This window comes from Sinocyclocheilus rhinocerous, unplaced genomic scaffold (assembly GCF_001515625.1).
Source record: "Sinocyclocheilus rhinocerous isolate Xijiao unplaced genomic scaffold, SAMN03320098_v1.1 scaffold743, whole genome shotgun sequence".
Taxonomy (NCBI): domain Eukaryota; kingdom Metazoa; phylum Chordata; class Actinopteri; order Cypriniformes; family Cyprinidae; genus Sinocyclocheilus; species Sinocyclocheilus rhinocerous.
In genome coordinates this window covers 199,444-214,582 of record NW_015642817.1, presented here as the reverse complement: position 1 = coordinate 214,582, position 15,139 = coordinate 199,444, and the positions used below count along the sequence as shown (strand labels likewise).

Sequence of the window (15,139 nt, the reverse complement as noted above, 5' to 3'; positions counted from 1 at the left end):
AGCTTACCGGTGTTTTCAGAAAGCAAGCGTGTTTATCCACAGTGGAGAGAGAGTGCATGCACATGGTTGCCAGGTTGACAAAAATAAGTTTCACACTTAGCAGATATTTCCGTATTGCGCAAGTGGGAAGCTCTGTTTTGGGGATTACGTCTCTTTATATCAGGCAACCCCGGTTGTGTTCCTCTGCGGCTAGATTAAACCTTGCTGTAGCCTATATACTATGCTCTATTAATTATTTTTTAGAAACCTCGCACTTTTCTACTCCATTTTAAACGGTGTTCTTGTATTCAAATTAAGCGTGGTCCACTGCTGCACACGTGCCACAATATCGATACAGGGCCAGCTGTATCGATACTCGTATCGTCAAATCTCTGTGAGCACTAATTGCACTCTAAATGAATGTGAGCTTGCAATTGATTGTGGAAGGTTTAAGCAGACTTAAATGATTGGACAATTTTTGCATACATTGCCAGAGAGAGTCTGATAATTTCATCATAAAATCAAATTATTATATTTGAATTGAATATTATTTAAAAAAGTAATTAATTAAAAATAGATAGGGTGAATTCTTATCATGCCGACTTTAATCAGCAATCATGAAGCACCATTTTCATTTGGAAAGCGGGGACTCCCTCTATGTTCACAAACCCACCAGTGACTCCTGAAACTTAACCCAAAAACAGCAGTGCCAGAACACAACACAGCATTTTGGAGAACAGGACTCACCTATATTTGGTGGTTTGGCACAGTTGAGAGGTGGTTCTGGGGGCCGTCCCCTGTGCAAGGCAACTACTGCAGAACCACTCCATACTGTAAGAGAAGAACCTGAGAGAGAACAACTGTTTGTCAAATATTTATCTGTGTTAGAGGGAGAAAATGAATGTGAGGGAAAGTGTTTGTGTAATCATGTACGCTATTCTCTCATCTTTGTTGCTTCTCATTGTTTGCTGCTGTATATAGTGATTGTGTGCATCTCACTTTTTGCTGTCCGTAGTAATGACTGTCGCCCACTGCCCAGTAAACTGTGGACTCCAGGAACACTGGGAGGAATGTGTTTATCTATCAATGGGCCAATCTGCTCACACACATGCAACAGGTAATCCGCAGGTATGTGCTGATTTAACAAGACCTAAAACATACATGGAGGTATTTGATAAATAAACCATAAGAGGCACAGCAAAGCTGAATTGCATCAAATTTTATCCAAAGCAACTTACAAATATGGACTATAGAAGCAATCAAAACCAACAAAAGAACAATAATATGTAAGTGCTGTGACAAGTCTCAGTTAGCCTAACGCAGTACACATAGCAAGGTTTTTTTTTTAAATAATAAATAAAAAGAAAACAAGTAGATAGATTAGAATAAGAATAGGGAACGCTAGTGTTAAGAGGGTCATTTTTTTATAATAAAAAGAAAACAAGTAGATAGATTAGAATAAGAATAGGGAACGCTAGTGTTAAGAGGGTCATTTTTTTATAATAAAAAGAAAACAAATAGAATAGAAAAAGAACAGGGAACAATAGTGTATATAGAAAAAACTGTTGCAATAACATGTTACATAATATTATTAGTCTTCAAACTAGCGTGAATTTTGCCAAAACAATCCTTATTTATTTATGCGCATTCCTGAAAGACCACCGTTCCCTCCACACATAAGCGTCCACCTCGTATCAGCCAATCAGAAGTCTTCTCCACCCATCTTCCTAGTGTCTTAAGTAGCAACTGATGTTTGATTGGCTGCCGCCTTTAAGTGACGCAGCAACCCACCAATCCCCTCTCGCTCTGTTTGCACTGCCGTAACGCCTCTGGCCGGCACGCACAAAGCCTTTCATTTCAAAACACATATTTTTATTTCGATTCCCGAAATTAAAACTTTCCCACACCAAAACCAATCCTCGTGTATATTATAGACGATATTCCTACCGCCAACACAGCTCCCTCAATTCAGCGCTTTTTCAGTTTTACACGCTGTAATATAAGTGAGCCAAGCACCTGTGAGAGTTTGGTTCTGAATTTCACATGCGTGTGTGTGCGATAGAGTTGATTTAATCTCACCCAGTCTTCAAAGCTTCGCTTAAACTGCTTTCCATCCCAGCTCCAGCGCTTCGGGATGATCTACACACACACAGCGGGGGAAAAAAACACACCACACGCAGGATTTAGACACGCAGCCGCGTTGGCATGAGGAGGATATGCTGATGTTGGGATATTAGAGAGAAAAACGGGTTTGAGTGGGAGAAGAGGGATGAAACCCACCTCGTATTCGTGCAGCTCCTGCAGCAGCATCTGCAGAAACACACAAGGGTTACACACACCGTAACACACTCGCTGCTACACACCGACACTCACACGCCACTATCGGCCTCACCTGAGCGGATTTCTGACATGGTCCAGACTGCAGGAATCTGGCGATCAGGTAATAAAGTTCTGCAGAGAGAGAAACACAACAACACCAGTCGTTAGCTTTAGCTTAGCCTAGCTTAGCCTCGAAGGCTAATGCTAAAGCAGTGCTTAAAGTCTTCCTAGCGATAAAGACGCGGAAGAAACGAGTGCTGCCCACCGGCTTCAATCTGCGAGCATGGTTCCGCCGCCATGGCCCGGTCCAGGCGGTGGGTGGAGGTTCGTGGGGAGGTCTCCTCTTGCTAAGAGCGGCCTGCGCTGTATTTGCTCTCAGCGTCTCGGCCTGCAGCCGCCGCTCGTGCTGCTTTGTTTGAGCGCCCCCGCGCGGCGGCAATGCGCCGGTGCACCGCAGTACCGCGCGCTTCCGCCAGCGGCGCACTGAGAGCGCACAGGTGAGCTCACCATTTCCACGGGCGGACATTTTGCATGGCGTACAGTTGGGTGATTTATTGAACCCAACAGCAGAGCTGTTGTATTGCAATAAAAAATGACTTGTTTCATGTTCAACATCGTCTCATCGATCACAGGTCGCGTGTGTGGGTGAAACATAAAATCTTCACAATGAAATGTTCCATACTACAATTACTGTGCCATATACATATGTGTTATGTAAGGTATGGTTTCATAAAGATTACGTAATACAATTATATAAGATGCATATTCAGCGTCTCGGCCTGCAGCCGCCGCTCGTGCTGCTTTGTTTGAGCGCCCCCGCGCGGCGGCAATGCGCCGGTGCACCGCAGTACCGCGCGCTTCCGCCAGCGGCGCACTGAGAGCGCACAGGTGAGCTCACCATTTCCACGGGCGGACATTTTGCATGGCGTACAGTTGGGTGATTTATTGAACCCAACAGCAGAGCTGTTGTATTGCAATAAAAAATGACTTGTTTCATGTTCAACATCGTCTCATCGATCACAGGTCGCGTGTGTGGGTGAAACATAAAATCTTCACAATGAAATGTTCCATACTACAATTACTGTGCCATATACATGTGTTATGTAAGGTATGGTTTCATAAATATTACGTAATACAATTATATAAGATGCATATATCGAATAAATGTTAAAATACAACCATCATACCTTTTAGATCTTTAACAAAATGTTGGATGCATACAGAAATAATTTATTCTGGGTTGGTGAATATCATGTTGTTTTTCAATATTTTTTTATTGATTGGGATCATGTGCATTAAACCTGTGATTTAATACAAAAAAGTTATTAAAATGTAAACACTCAAAATGTCTTTGTCCTGAAATTATGTTTTCTGCGTGGCTATGAAAAGCAGGGCTAAACTGAATATTTATAGGCTGTCAGTCTGTTGCCTCTCAGATGATTCATGAACTTAAGAGGTCATGGATGCTTCTGTTCGTTCATCAACTACAGACACAGCAAGAGTTAGAATCATAGCTTTCGAAGCTGTCTGAATGCATTTGTGTGCAGTTTTAATGACAGAGAGATGCTCTCACCTTTTATTACGCTCTAAATTCAAAAAAGCGTTTTTTCTATAGCCACAAAGTGTTTACCTGATGACTGTTGTTTTCTCCGAATCCTTTTTATGCTTTCTTTCCCCTTTATCTCAGAACCTTTTTTAATTGAATATGATACACTAAATATACATTTATAGCAGCAATCATAAGTGCAAATAAATAAGAAAGAAAGTAACACCAATAAAATTGGGGAGGGGAAAATATACAAATAAACAAAGAGTGGGTCATTTCATTTATCTCATCTAAGTCCCTTATCATCCCAGCATATTTCAAGGCCTGTTTAGTCTTAATAAATTTTAATCGCTGGAAAATAGTTAGAAAATTAATCTTTTTAAATCTTGAGAAAAAGCTTTGTCTTCATCTGACAACAGAGTATAAATGATTCCAAAGGACATTAGCTCACCCATAAGCAGAAGAATGTGGCATTTATATGCAAAGACCTTCAGAGTAAAAACCTATTCTGTATTATGAATATTAGTCGAGCCATAATTTATACTGGCATTTAGGGTCTGTTAGTCTCAGCTGTTGTGTACTTAGGTGGTGATTCTTAAAAAGCCAGGAGTCACCATCTAATGCTAAACCTGGAATGTAAGCAGTTCATCTTTTGTTGTTTTCTCTCTTTTCTTCTACATTTGTTGAACTCGTTCCTCTTTCTTAAAGACAATCAATTGCGTTTAAAAAAGAAAAACAAAACAAACCCCATACAGAAACATCACAGAATTCAGAGCAACAACCTATTTTGTCTTATATAACTTATATTTGCATTTAGGGTCTGTTAGTCTCAGGATCATTTGTTAAGATATAAATGCAGTGTGAACCAATTGTGAAGTCTGCTATGAGTTATACGAGTATATATATTGCACCAACCACTTATTAACAGATAATAACTGATTATAGAACAGCATATGCATAGAAACAAGTATATAATACCTTAATAATAATAACTTACAAGTGTATAATATACAGTCAGTGTAAAAGACCACAGCAGACATTATGAGGAAAATTCCAATGATGGATTTTTATTGAGTGAGACCGAGAGCATTATTAGGGGACACCAAGTACTTTTTCACAGATGCATTTTCAGTGTTAAAAAAATTCCAAAAAACGCTTTAAATTCGTTTTCTTTGAATCCCGTCATTTCAAAAAAGTCCTCTATAACAACAGAAGGGGTTTTTCCGGCCTCCTAACGAAGCCCAGTTATGTTTCAACAAATTGCAAAGGTGGTATGATTCTTAAAAAGCCAGGAGTCACCATCTAATGCTGAACCTGGAATGTAAGCAGTTTGTCTTTAGTTGTTTTCTCTCTTTTCTTCTACATTTGTTGAACTCGTTCCTCTTTCTTAAAGACAATCAATTACGTTTAAAAGAAAAATAAAACAAACCCCATACAGAAACATCACAGACTCCAGAGCAACATCACGAGCACTAACGGACATACAGACTGAGAGCCTCCTCCCACCTCCCACTCCAAAACCAAGCTACAGACCAGCAGTTTGTCTTTAGTTGTTTTCTCTCTTTTCTTCTACATTTGTTGAACTCGTTCCTCTTTCTTAAAGACAATCAATTACGTTTAAAAGAAAAATAAAACAAACCCCATACAGAAACATCACAGACTCCAGAGCAACATCACGAGCACTAACGGACATACAGACTGAGAGCCTCCTCCCACCTCCCACTCCAAAACCAAGCAAATCCGCTTGAAAAAAAAGAAAGAAGAGATAAAAACAGAAAATCAACAAAACGAAAGAAAGACGCCGCCTTTTTTCACACCTCTCGTGTTGTAGACACCTGATACAGCTGCGGCCGAACACAAGACTCGTTTAGTCAGCTTTGTTTTTTGTGCTAAAAACCTGAACCAGTATTTACAAATTCGCTGATAAAAATATTCCTCTGGTGGTGATGGGCAGAGAGGAGGTTGTTGAGAGAGCTGGAGAGGGAGAGAGAATATTGGGAAAGAGAGAGGAAGATAAAGGAAAGAGGGGAAAGGATGGACGGATGGATGGACAGGCGTGGTGCTACTCTGTCTTCGGGTCCTCCTCGGCCTCTGCCGCCTCGTCTGGAGTTTTCTCAACCTGTGTAATAAAAAGGACAAACCAATAAGCATCAAGCAGGGGCCAGCTGCATAAAAGGTTTAGACTAGTCTTAAAAGTTAGTCATCTAATTTTGTTCTTTAAGACTGGTCAAAATGTTTAAAATTCGGTTACATTAAAACCTAGATTAGTCTAAGCTGAATCCAAAATATAAGACTGATTACCCCTTGGTTAAACTAGTTCTTAAGACACTGTCTTAATATAGAGGCTAAGTTTTTGCAACTGGCCCCAGGACTGCCTCTGCACCAATCAGAATCTTTCTTTACAGATAGTGGAGGTCAGGTTTAGAAAATTCTCCTTAGTTTAGGCTGTCAGTGTCTTTCTGGACAATTATTTTAACTGTGTTACTAAGTACTTTGGCAATCTCATTCGAAAATATTCAATAAAACATTACGAGCATCATGGCCTGACATGTCTATGTATGATAGACACTGATTTGAGGTAGACTGTTATTGTATATACATATATACCTCATTGGTCTTAGTCTCCCCATTTTCTGATTGGTTCTCCTCCTTGGACTCCTCAGCCTTTGCCTTTGCCTTCTTGTCTTCCTTTTTATCGTTCACTTCCTTCTCTTTCTGCCAGAGAGGAAACGACAGAGCAAAAGAATGAATATAGAGCAATACGTATGAGATTACACACCAAAGCATGGAGATGAGTGACACACGAGCATCATTACAAAAGTGTGTTTATGAAAAGTGTACATACCTTGGGAGTTTTTTTCGGTTTGGGTTCAGGTTTTGGAGGTGTTGGTTTCTGAAGGGATTCATTCACAAACTTACTTTTTGATATATAAAAGGATATCTAAACAATACACGTTCAAATAAATAGTTGAAATAATGCACAGAATGGCCTATGTTGTTTTGCTCTATCCTGAATTCAGCACATCTTCTTAAATGACTGGCAAAACTATGCTGAAAAAAAAAAAAAACTTGGGCAGATATTATGTTTTCTGACCTTGTTGCTCTGAGATCAGTGGTAGGTTGAAATCCAACAAGTGTTGGTTGTAGGATTTCAATTGTCAATTAACACAAGAAGTGCTAAAAACTATTTCCAAGCTATATTTAAAGTTCCTGAAGTCTTTTGAGATCAGAAAAGTTTTAAAAACAAAATAATGATATAATGGTAACATTAAAAATCTCTTTAATAACAAAATAACTTACCGCTGATAGTCTAGCAGACCTTCTCTGAGGCTACAAGAGGAAGAAAAAAACAAATGATAAGTACAAGTACAAGAAAACAGTTCTATATTGCAAATCCTATTTATTAAAAATAAAGAATTGTTCCTTGTCCTCATGTCACTTCTAGTTTGTGTACTTAACGAGTTTATACTTTAAACTTGGCACAGTGTACTACAAATATCATTGGCTCTTATGACAAATTACTTGTGGTGTTTCTTGTTTGTAATTCGATTTTGGATAAAAGTTCCTTCTAAATAAATAAATGTAAATGTATATATAAAGTAATGCATATGTACTGGTTTGGATTACTTGAATATGCAATCCATAATTGCTTTAGATATTTTTTATAATTTTCCTTTCTCACCTCCTCCTTGACTTCTCCATCAGTTCCCTGCAAATCAGCAAAACAAATATCACAAGTTAGAACATGAGCAATGATTTTATTAACATAAAGGGCGGGAAAAACAAAAAGGAAACTTGTAGAAACATTGGGATGTGCTGTTCTGCACGTTTGTAATGTGAGCAACATGCTGGCTTGCCAAAACATGCGTTTTTTTCGTTTATTAACGCTTCAATGAGCTTTAGCTGAAGATTCGTGAATAAGTTTATTTGTCAGCGGACAGCAGCGCAAAATGGTGCGCCGATTTTTTTATTTATTATTTTTCACGGAGGCATTTCATGACAGGGGCTCCACACATTTGAGTAAGGAGGAGGGGCGCGATGATCCCGCCTCAGCGCTGCCACCTGGCGGCAAGCAGGCGTCATGACACTCCTCTTCCACGGCGAACAAAGAAAATGCATTAAAATTGTTTAAAAACGCGACCGTCTTTTCGCAAAATTGCCACCATTCAGAAAATTAGAGCTATCCAGCTATTTTTTAATCACCATTCGACGGCGACTGAGCCACGATTGCGCTTATAATCGTCGGTTTTCGCGTCGCGCTGTGTTGGAGATGGAGAGAGAGAGAGAGAGGGCAGCATGGCTGCGGTTCCACGGGCATGAGATCAAGCCGAGCTTCAGCACAGCGCTGCTCCACTAAAACCCTCCTGCTTAACGCACCACCGTCGACAAAAACACCGCGATCCGGCGGGAAAAATCGCAAAATTGACAACGATTTTTTACCTGCCCACTAATTCTAAAGAAGTCGCCTGGCTTTTTATTAAAAAAACATTGTCTCGAGGGCTTCCTAATTTCACGACTGATTAGTAAGGGCAAAAGTGTAGCCGTACGCCGCGCTCGGCTTTTCTACATACCTTTCTCTTGGGCATGTTGAGTTTGGGATATTTTTCTTCTTTTATGCAAAACTAACAGGTTATCTTTAGTGATTCGAAGTTCACAGTTCAGGAGACTGTCGTCCGCTATGCACTAATTCTGTAGTAAACATAGGGCTACATTAGAGCCAGTGGTTGAATGGGAGGGTGGGGGCGGGGCCACGCCGTGACTGACGTTCCGCTTGTCCAATCAGCGGGCGTCTGGGTCCGCTACCGACGAGGCAGATTATTACCTCCGCTGTGCTTTTACGCGCGAAATCCTGAGGTAAATCCAACGGCGCACCTTCCCGTAAGAAGTTCCCCTTCCAACACGTTAAAAACCTATAGTTTGATGTGCCTTCTGCGCCAAATTAAGCTCTACCATACAGTACTGATGTGAGGAGGAATAGCTTACCGTTTAAGATCAGTAATAAAGTCAGACTCTCCTTCATAACTATGTCTGTATGCGCTGTATGGCCACAGCATCTCTGCCTCAGTGAAGTTCACTAATTGCTGACTGTATTTTTTTGAAGAAGGTGAGCAGATGTATCTGCTTGCCTTGGTTATGAGCTCTTTCTATGAAAACATGCTGAAGTGCAAATACAATGCAACATAAATTGCAGTTAGTATGTGGCAATCTGTAATAGAGAAGGGAAGCCACAAGACTTTTCTCACTTCTGCTTTATTCAAGCAGAGGCCTAATCTGTGTAAGTGTTTGGGTGCGGGGTGTGTGTGTGTGTGTGTGTGTGTGTGCAAGAGATATATAACTGCTTACTTCCTCTGTTGCTACACAGAGCAGAGACACCAGACCAGAGAAAACATCTCAGCCATCGATAGATAGATAGATAGATAAACTATCCAAAAGTGACACTATAGATTGGACATTGCTGACTATTACTGTCACTCTTGAAATTTCTGTTTCTGCAGCCATAGGCCTACAAGGAATCCCACTCTAAAACATTTGGTAAGCTTCTTTTATTATATAGCCTATATAAATAGACAGTTGTGACTATAGAATTATATGCTGGTGTTTTGTTCACTAGTTGTCTAAAGGATTTGGACAGTATATTTGGGGTAGCCTAGGCCTATTTGATTGATCTGATTACAGTGATAAAATTGTAGTAATCTTCTAAATTCTTAAAGTCTTTGGAAATTTTAACCAAAAACGAATTCTGTCATAATTTACTCACCCTTCACTTATTCCAAACCTTTATGATCTTTGTTCTGTTAAACACAAAAAAATATATTTTGAAGAATGCTGGTAAACAAGCAGTTGATGGTAGCCACTGACTCACATAGTATATTTTTTTCTTCCATACTGTGGAAGTCGGTGGCTACCATCAACTGTTTGGTTACCAACATTCTTCAATATATCTTCTTTTGTGCCCAACAAAAGAAAGAAATGCATACAAATTTGGATCAACTTGATCCAAGGGTGAGTAAATGATAATAGAATTGTAATTTTTGGATGAACTATAGCTTTAAATTTTGTCATTTAATTTGTAGATTCTGCTAATCTAAATCATTTATAGAGGAAGGAAGTGCAGTCAGTACGTTCAGTGTGTATGTGTGTGTGTGTGTGTGTGTGTGTGTGTGTGTGTGAAGTTTCCATAACTCATTCAGTTCTGGTAAATTCCTCATTTCAGTTTGATTTAATTTATGCTTGATGTTCTGTTTGATTATGCTCTGTTTTTTTAGTAAGTATTAAAATGTTGATTCATTTGAAGCTAGAGCTGTGCTTTTCTGTGTAGGTGGCTATCATCAAAGACTATAGAAATACTATCATGCTCGGAGAAGCTTTCCTTTATGTTCTGAACTGCACAGAAGACATCACAAATCATGATGGACGTACTCACACACACTTACCCACCCCCACGACCCGTCCTGACCCCTGCACAACGAACGCCGCTGCCAGATCTCCTCTGACACCACGAACTGTGAGAGGTGAGAGACCATTCTGGGTTATTAGGATGAAGTTGTCTAAAAATAAACTCATGATCACCTGACGGATGGCATTGGGAGATGTTTGTTTTTATGCCAGGTAAAGCAATCTAGCTATTTTATTTGAACAATGGAGGAAAATTAATTATAGAATACGAATGTGGCCCAGGTCCTGGGAACAGTCAGTATATGTAAAAATAAATTTTAGGAGGGAAGTGTGATGCTGCTGAGCATTTTAGCCCGCAGATTGAAAAGCCACATAAATTGAGTAGCGTATACAGAACAGTTATAAATGCAGAATGTACAAAATTAACATTTTTAACGGGGTCATATGATGCGATTTAAATTTTTCCTTTCTCTTTGGAGTGTTACAAGCTCTTGGTGCATAAAGAAGATCTGTAAAGTTGCAAAGACTAAAGTCTCAAATCCAAAGAGATATTCTTTATGAAAGTTAAAGAGTCAGCCACGCCTACCTAAAACTGCTAAAACACGCCCCCACATGTCTACGTCACGATGTGGGAAGATTTGCATAACGCCGCCCAAATGTTCACGCAAAGAAAGAAGGCGCAACTTTTATTCTCGCTGTAGTATTGTTGTTGCCGCCGCCGCTGCCATGTCATGAAGGCGCTGTGTGTTGTGAAAAGCGAAACTAATTTGTTTGGCCTTCCAAAAGAGGACGATATCCGCTTCGTCATGCCTGGAGCTGATCCGTGCTGGTCGCTGAGGAAATACATCAACATCGCGCTGTGCATCGCCGGATCGGCTTTCACCGTGGACAAAGCGGGCCAATCACAACGCACTGGATAGCTGGGCAATCAGAGCACACCTCGCTTTTCAGACCGATGAGCTTTGTAAAAATCGACGCGTTTCAGAAAGGCGGGGCATAGAGGAGAAACAATAATGTACAGTATGGGGAAAATAATAATGTTTTTTTTTTTTTTTACCTTAAACCGCATAAACACATTTCATTACACCAAATAATGTTCTTTTTAGCAACATCATATGACCCCTTTAAGTCATTACAAACCTGTATGATTTTCAGAGTACAAAAGAAGACTTTTTGAAGAATTTGTCAACTGAATATCCATACAATGTAAATAAATGGGGTCCAAGACAACTTTCTTTTTATAGACAAAAAACACTGAGCCCTTCAAAACATTATCTTCTGTGTTACATAGCAGAAAGAAATATGTATGCAGGTTTTTAAATGACATGAGGGTGAGTAAATGAACACAAAACGTTTATTTTGGGGTGAACTATGCATTTAAAGTCACCATGAAACAATCAAGATGAACAATTCTTATTTTTCATGAAATATCACAGATATATCCATGCACATCACTGTTTTTTTTTAAGATTCATGTGCCCTTACGTTTAATCAAAAACATTAATTTCCCCTCTCAACAACAATAACCTTCAACAACCAGTCGATCACATGAGACTGCATCAACTCACAAGACAACGATCCAATCAATTCCACATTGACAAAATTCCACCCTCTTTTTTCTTGTTTGACTCGTTAACTAAGGTACACTTTGCAATAGAGAAGAAAAGATGATCAGAATGTAATTTGCATGTCGACTTTAAGTGATAATAATGTGCAACAGTGTATAACAAAATAAGCATCTTTGCTAATATTCCAATTCAGCTTACAGCTATGACAATGCAAAAGAGGATGTTTGAAGAAGTAGAAAGAAATCCAACCTAAATAAGAACATTTTGTCAAACTTTTCCAAGTGCTTCCTCATTTAGCTGAGTGTCTAAGTGAATTGCACAAAAGCAGCATTTGTATGGAGACATTCAAACAGTCACTCAGTGAATTAAGACTCTTTGCTTCAGACTCTGGGCTTTCCCTCAAGTTTCCTCACAGTTTTTGTTAAGATGAGGCTGTTATAGCAGTGCCTGACATGTTTCTCTTCCTGTCAGCTGGCAGGCCCGAATGCCTGAAAAAGCAAGGGCAGCACCGAGCCTCTGCACCCAGCAACGCTATGCCCATTCTCAGCTGTAGCGGGGAGGATCACTTGGGCATGATGCTGTATTGCTCCTGGTGCTGTCCCAGCTTCTGCAAGAACTATCCAGACCTCCGGCTTGCTGGTGACCGGCTGGAGCACTGCAGTCCTCATAACCCAGACCTGCTCAACCCAACAGACGCTGGGCCACTGCTACAATCGCAGGACCTGAGCTCTCTGGAACCCTCTCTGGAAGCAGGTCAACAGGCAGAGGCTTTGACCCAGCAGGACGAGGAGTATCTTGTCATGGAAAGCGTTCAGGGTCCTGGCTGGGAGAGAAGGCTCACCAACTCCATGTTGAACGGCTATCTAGAAGTCCAAATGCTGGAGGTGTTTTGTCAGCACATGCAAAACATGGCGTGCTGTGGATCATCATTGCTGAGCACTGACGTCATGCCGGCACTGGTGCCCACCAGCCTGACTGTAGCCAAAAGACAAACAGCCAGTCAGGGAGAAGAGCTGGATTCTTCATCCAATAATGCTGTGCATTATTTAAGCGCTTGTTCAGCTCCAGCCACCTCCCACTTCAGCTCACCTGTGCTGCGAATCTCAGAAGCTGAGTAAGCCACCTCATGAACACACACACAGATCCTGCCCTCATAAAATTTCCAATGTTGGGCTCCTGTCTTTTGACCAACACACAAATATTTTAAGTTATCTGTGTTGTTAAAGGAATGTTCTGCATGCAATACCGACAGCACTTGTGGCATGTTGATAACTAGTGATTTAAAAAAAAATTATTCCAATGAAGTACACAAGGCAAGGCAATGAACATTAACATACATCATGTTTCAAAAGTATAGACATATGATTTATATAATTTGTGTTAACATGAGACATAGGGACTTTGTCCATGTAAAGTTATACACTTAGGATTAAAAGTTTGGGTCAATAAGATTTTTTATTTTTAAAAAAAGAAGTCTTATACTCACCATGAAGGCTGCATTTATTTGATCGAAAATAAAATAAAACCACAATATTGTTAAATATAATTACAATTTAAATTAAGTTTTTTTTTATTTTGTTATAAATGTATAAAACAAATTAATATATTCATTATTAAAAAACGTTATTTTGTGATGGCAAAGCTGAATTTTCAGCAGTCTTTTCAGTGGTCTTCAGTGTCACGATCCTTCAGAAATCATTCTAAAATGCAGCTTTCCTGCTCAGGAAATATTTTTTATCATCAATTCTGAAAACAGCAACAAATGCTTTTTGTGGAAATTGTAATACATTTTTTTCAGGATTCTTTGATGAATAGAAAGTTCAAAAGAACAGAATTTATTTTAAATAGAAATCTTTTGTTACATTATAAATGTCTTTACTGTCACTTTTTGATCAATTTAATTATTCCTTGCTTAACCCCCCATTGTAAATAGTAAGTTGTATTGTACTGCACTTTTTTTTTTGCTTCATTTACAAATTTTGTTGACAGAGGTTAATTAATATTTTTCTAAATTCATCCTTTCCAAACCTCAGAGAATGACAAATTGTGTTGACAAAACAATTGCAAACAACTCAGAAACATCTAAATATTTCTCCTCCTCTTTTTTTCTCTTTACTCATCCACCACCCTCCCCTAGCCTCTGCTCTTCCATTGTCGCCTCCATCAACATTAATAGCACAAGGTACTTTGGAAGAGGAACCAAAGTCACACTGTCATGTGTATACTGTGTATAGACGTTTATAAATGTTACCACTTCCTCCTAAACAGCCAATCAAATGTTGTTTTTCTCCCTCAGTCGTGCTGCTGACTGCTACACTTTCACTTTCCTAAAAAAGTGTTTGAAATGAAATTGAAACTTTATTAACTTATGTCCTTAGTTATGTTGCCATAATTCAGTTATATCCATTCTTTTCATTAGATGTTTGTGGTAATGTTTCTATAATGTGAAACTCTTCAATAATTGTTATTAAATACTGACACCTGCTGTTCATACTGTGGAATGACACCCAGATGGAAAGCAAATGCTGATATATTGCTGGCGCCCTCTACTGGGAGCTTCGGGAACGGCGGCCAATGTCCCGATGAAAGATTATGTTATACTGTCCATGACATTGTCCTTCACCCAGAGCTGTGAAAATTAAATTTTTATATATTACATCGATGTTTATAGCTAAAATACGCGCACTGCATTCAATATGTTATATTAAGCATTGCATTTTAATGTAGTAATGGATGGAAGAAATAAAACCTAAATGCCTCTACTGCCATGAATGTGCTGACATACTGATTTGACGTCATTCTGACGTCACATTTAGGGAGGCACCGACATAACAGTTAATGGGCCATGAGTGTGTGTGTGTGTGTGTGTGTGCTGATATCCTGGCATCGGTACACAGAAGCCAAACTCACAGCATCATCAACGGGATTAACTGTTAACTGTGATCTGTAAATGTGTTTGCATGTGTGTGTTAATCTGTTCTGTGCCAACATGGCTACTTCACACTCTTGTAGCTGCTCTGTGGGCATCTAAACGGGCTCTTTAGCCTGGCACCATGTGGCAAACCATAATACCAGATGGACCTCTCTCTCTCTTTCTCTCTCTCTCCAGTAGTCCTGGAAACTGCCCAGGCTAGAATAACATTCAATCTATTTCCTTGCCATATTTGGATGTCCTGTGGTACGGGACAGGAATGTAAATGCATATGGGTCAATGATGTGATGGCCATTTCTGCTACATTTAAAAAAAATAAATTAAATACATTTAAAGTAAATGCTATTTATAGACAAATAACTCAACACCTTCTTTTGAGATGTTTATGGCAAATTTTTA

General features: G+C 39.4%; 3 protein-coding genes across 3 annotated transcripts in view; 1 reads left to right on the top strand and 2 right to left on the bottom strand.

Moving 5' to 3' along the window:
* The window catches only part of LOC107756547 (bromodomain and WD repeat-containing protein 3-like), a 19,206-nt gene extending 16,489 nt beyond the window's left edge, over positions 1 to 2,717 (bottom strand). Inside the window, exons 1-6 of the mRNA XM_016573707.1 lie at positions 2,564 to 2,717; positions 2,372 to 2,430; positions 2,260 to 2,289; positions 2,059 to 2,118; positions 979 to 1,129; positions 727 to 825 (exon numbers count right to left, since the gene is read on the bottom strand). Coding sequence (XP_016429193.1) covers positions 727 to 825; positions 979 to 1,129; positions 2,059 to 2,118; positions 2,260 to 2,289; positions 2,372 to 2,430; positions 2,564 to 2,597 — 433 coding nt within the window. The 5' untranslated portion in view covers positions 2,598 to 2,717. The remainder of the gene's footprint in view (positions 1 to 726; positions 826 to 978; positions 1,130 to 2,058; positions 2,119 to 2,259; positions 2,290 to 2,371; positions 2,431 to 2,563) is intronic.
* Positions 2,718 to 5,480: 2,763 nt separating this feature from the next.
* hmgn7 (high mobility group nucleosomal binding domain 7) lies at positions 5,481 to 8,603 on the bottom strand. The gene is made up of 6 exons (XM_016573728.1): positions 8,416 to 8,603; positions 7,527 to 7,553; positions 7,145 to 7,174; positions 6,690 to 6,737; positions 6,452 to 6,559; positions 5,481 to 5,963 (listed from the first exon to the last, which is right to left on the bottom strand). Exons 1-6 carry the CDS (start codon positions 8,428 to 8,430, stop codon positions 5,907 to 5,909), a joined length of 285 nt encoding a protein of 94 aa, XP_016429214.1. The 5' UTR covers positions 8,431 to 8,603; the 3' UTR covers positions 5,481 to 5,906.
* A 72-nt stretch (positions 8,604 to 8,675) lies between these two features.
* Positions 8,676 to 14,569, top strand: LOC107756556 (uncharacterized protein CXorf21 homolog). Its single transcript, XM_016573727.1, has 5 exons — positions 8,676 to 8,698; positions 9,340 to 9,376; positions 10,164 to 10,356; positions 12,280 to 12,922; positions 13,946 to 14,569. Exons 3-5 carry the CDS (start codon positions 10,197 to 10,199, stop codon positions 14,040 to 14,042), a joined length of 900 nt encoding a protein of 299 aa, XP_016429213.1. The 5' UTR covers positions 8,676 to 8,698; positions 9,340 to 9,376; positions 10,164 to 10,196; the 3' UTR covers positions 14,043 to 14,569.
* Positions 14,570 to 15,139: the final 570 nt, after the last annotated feature.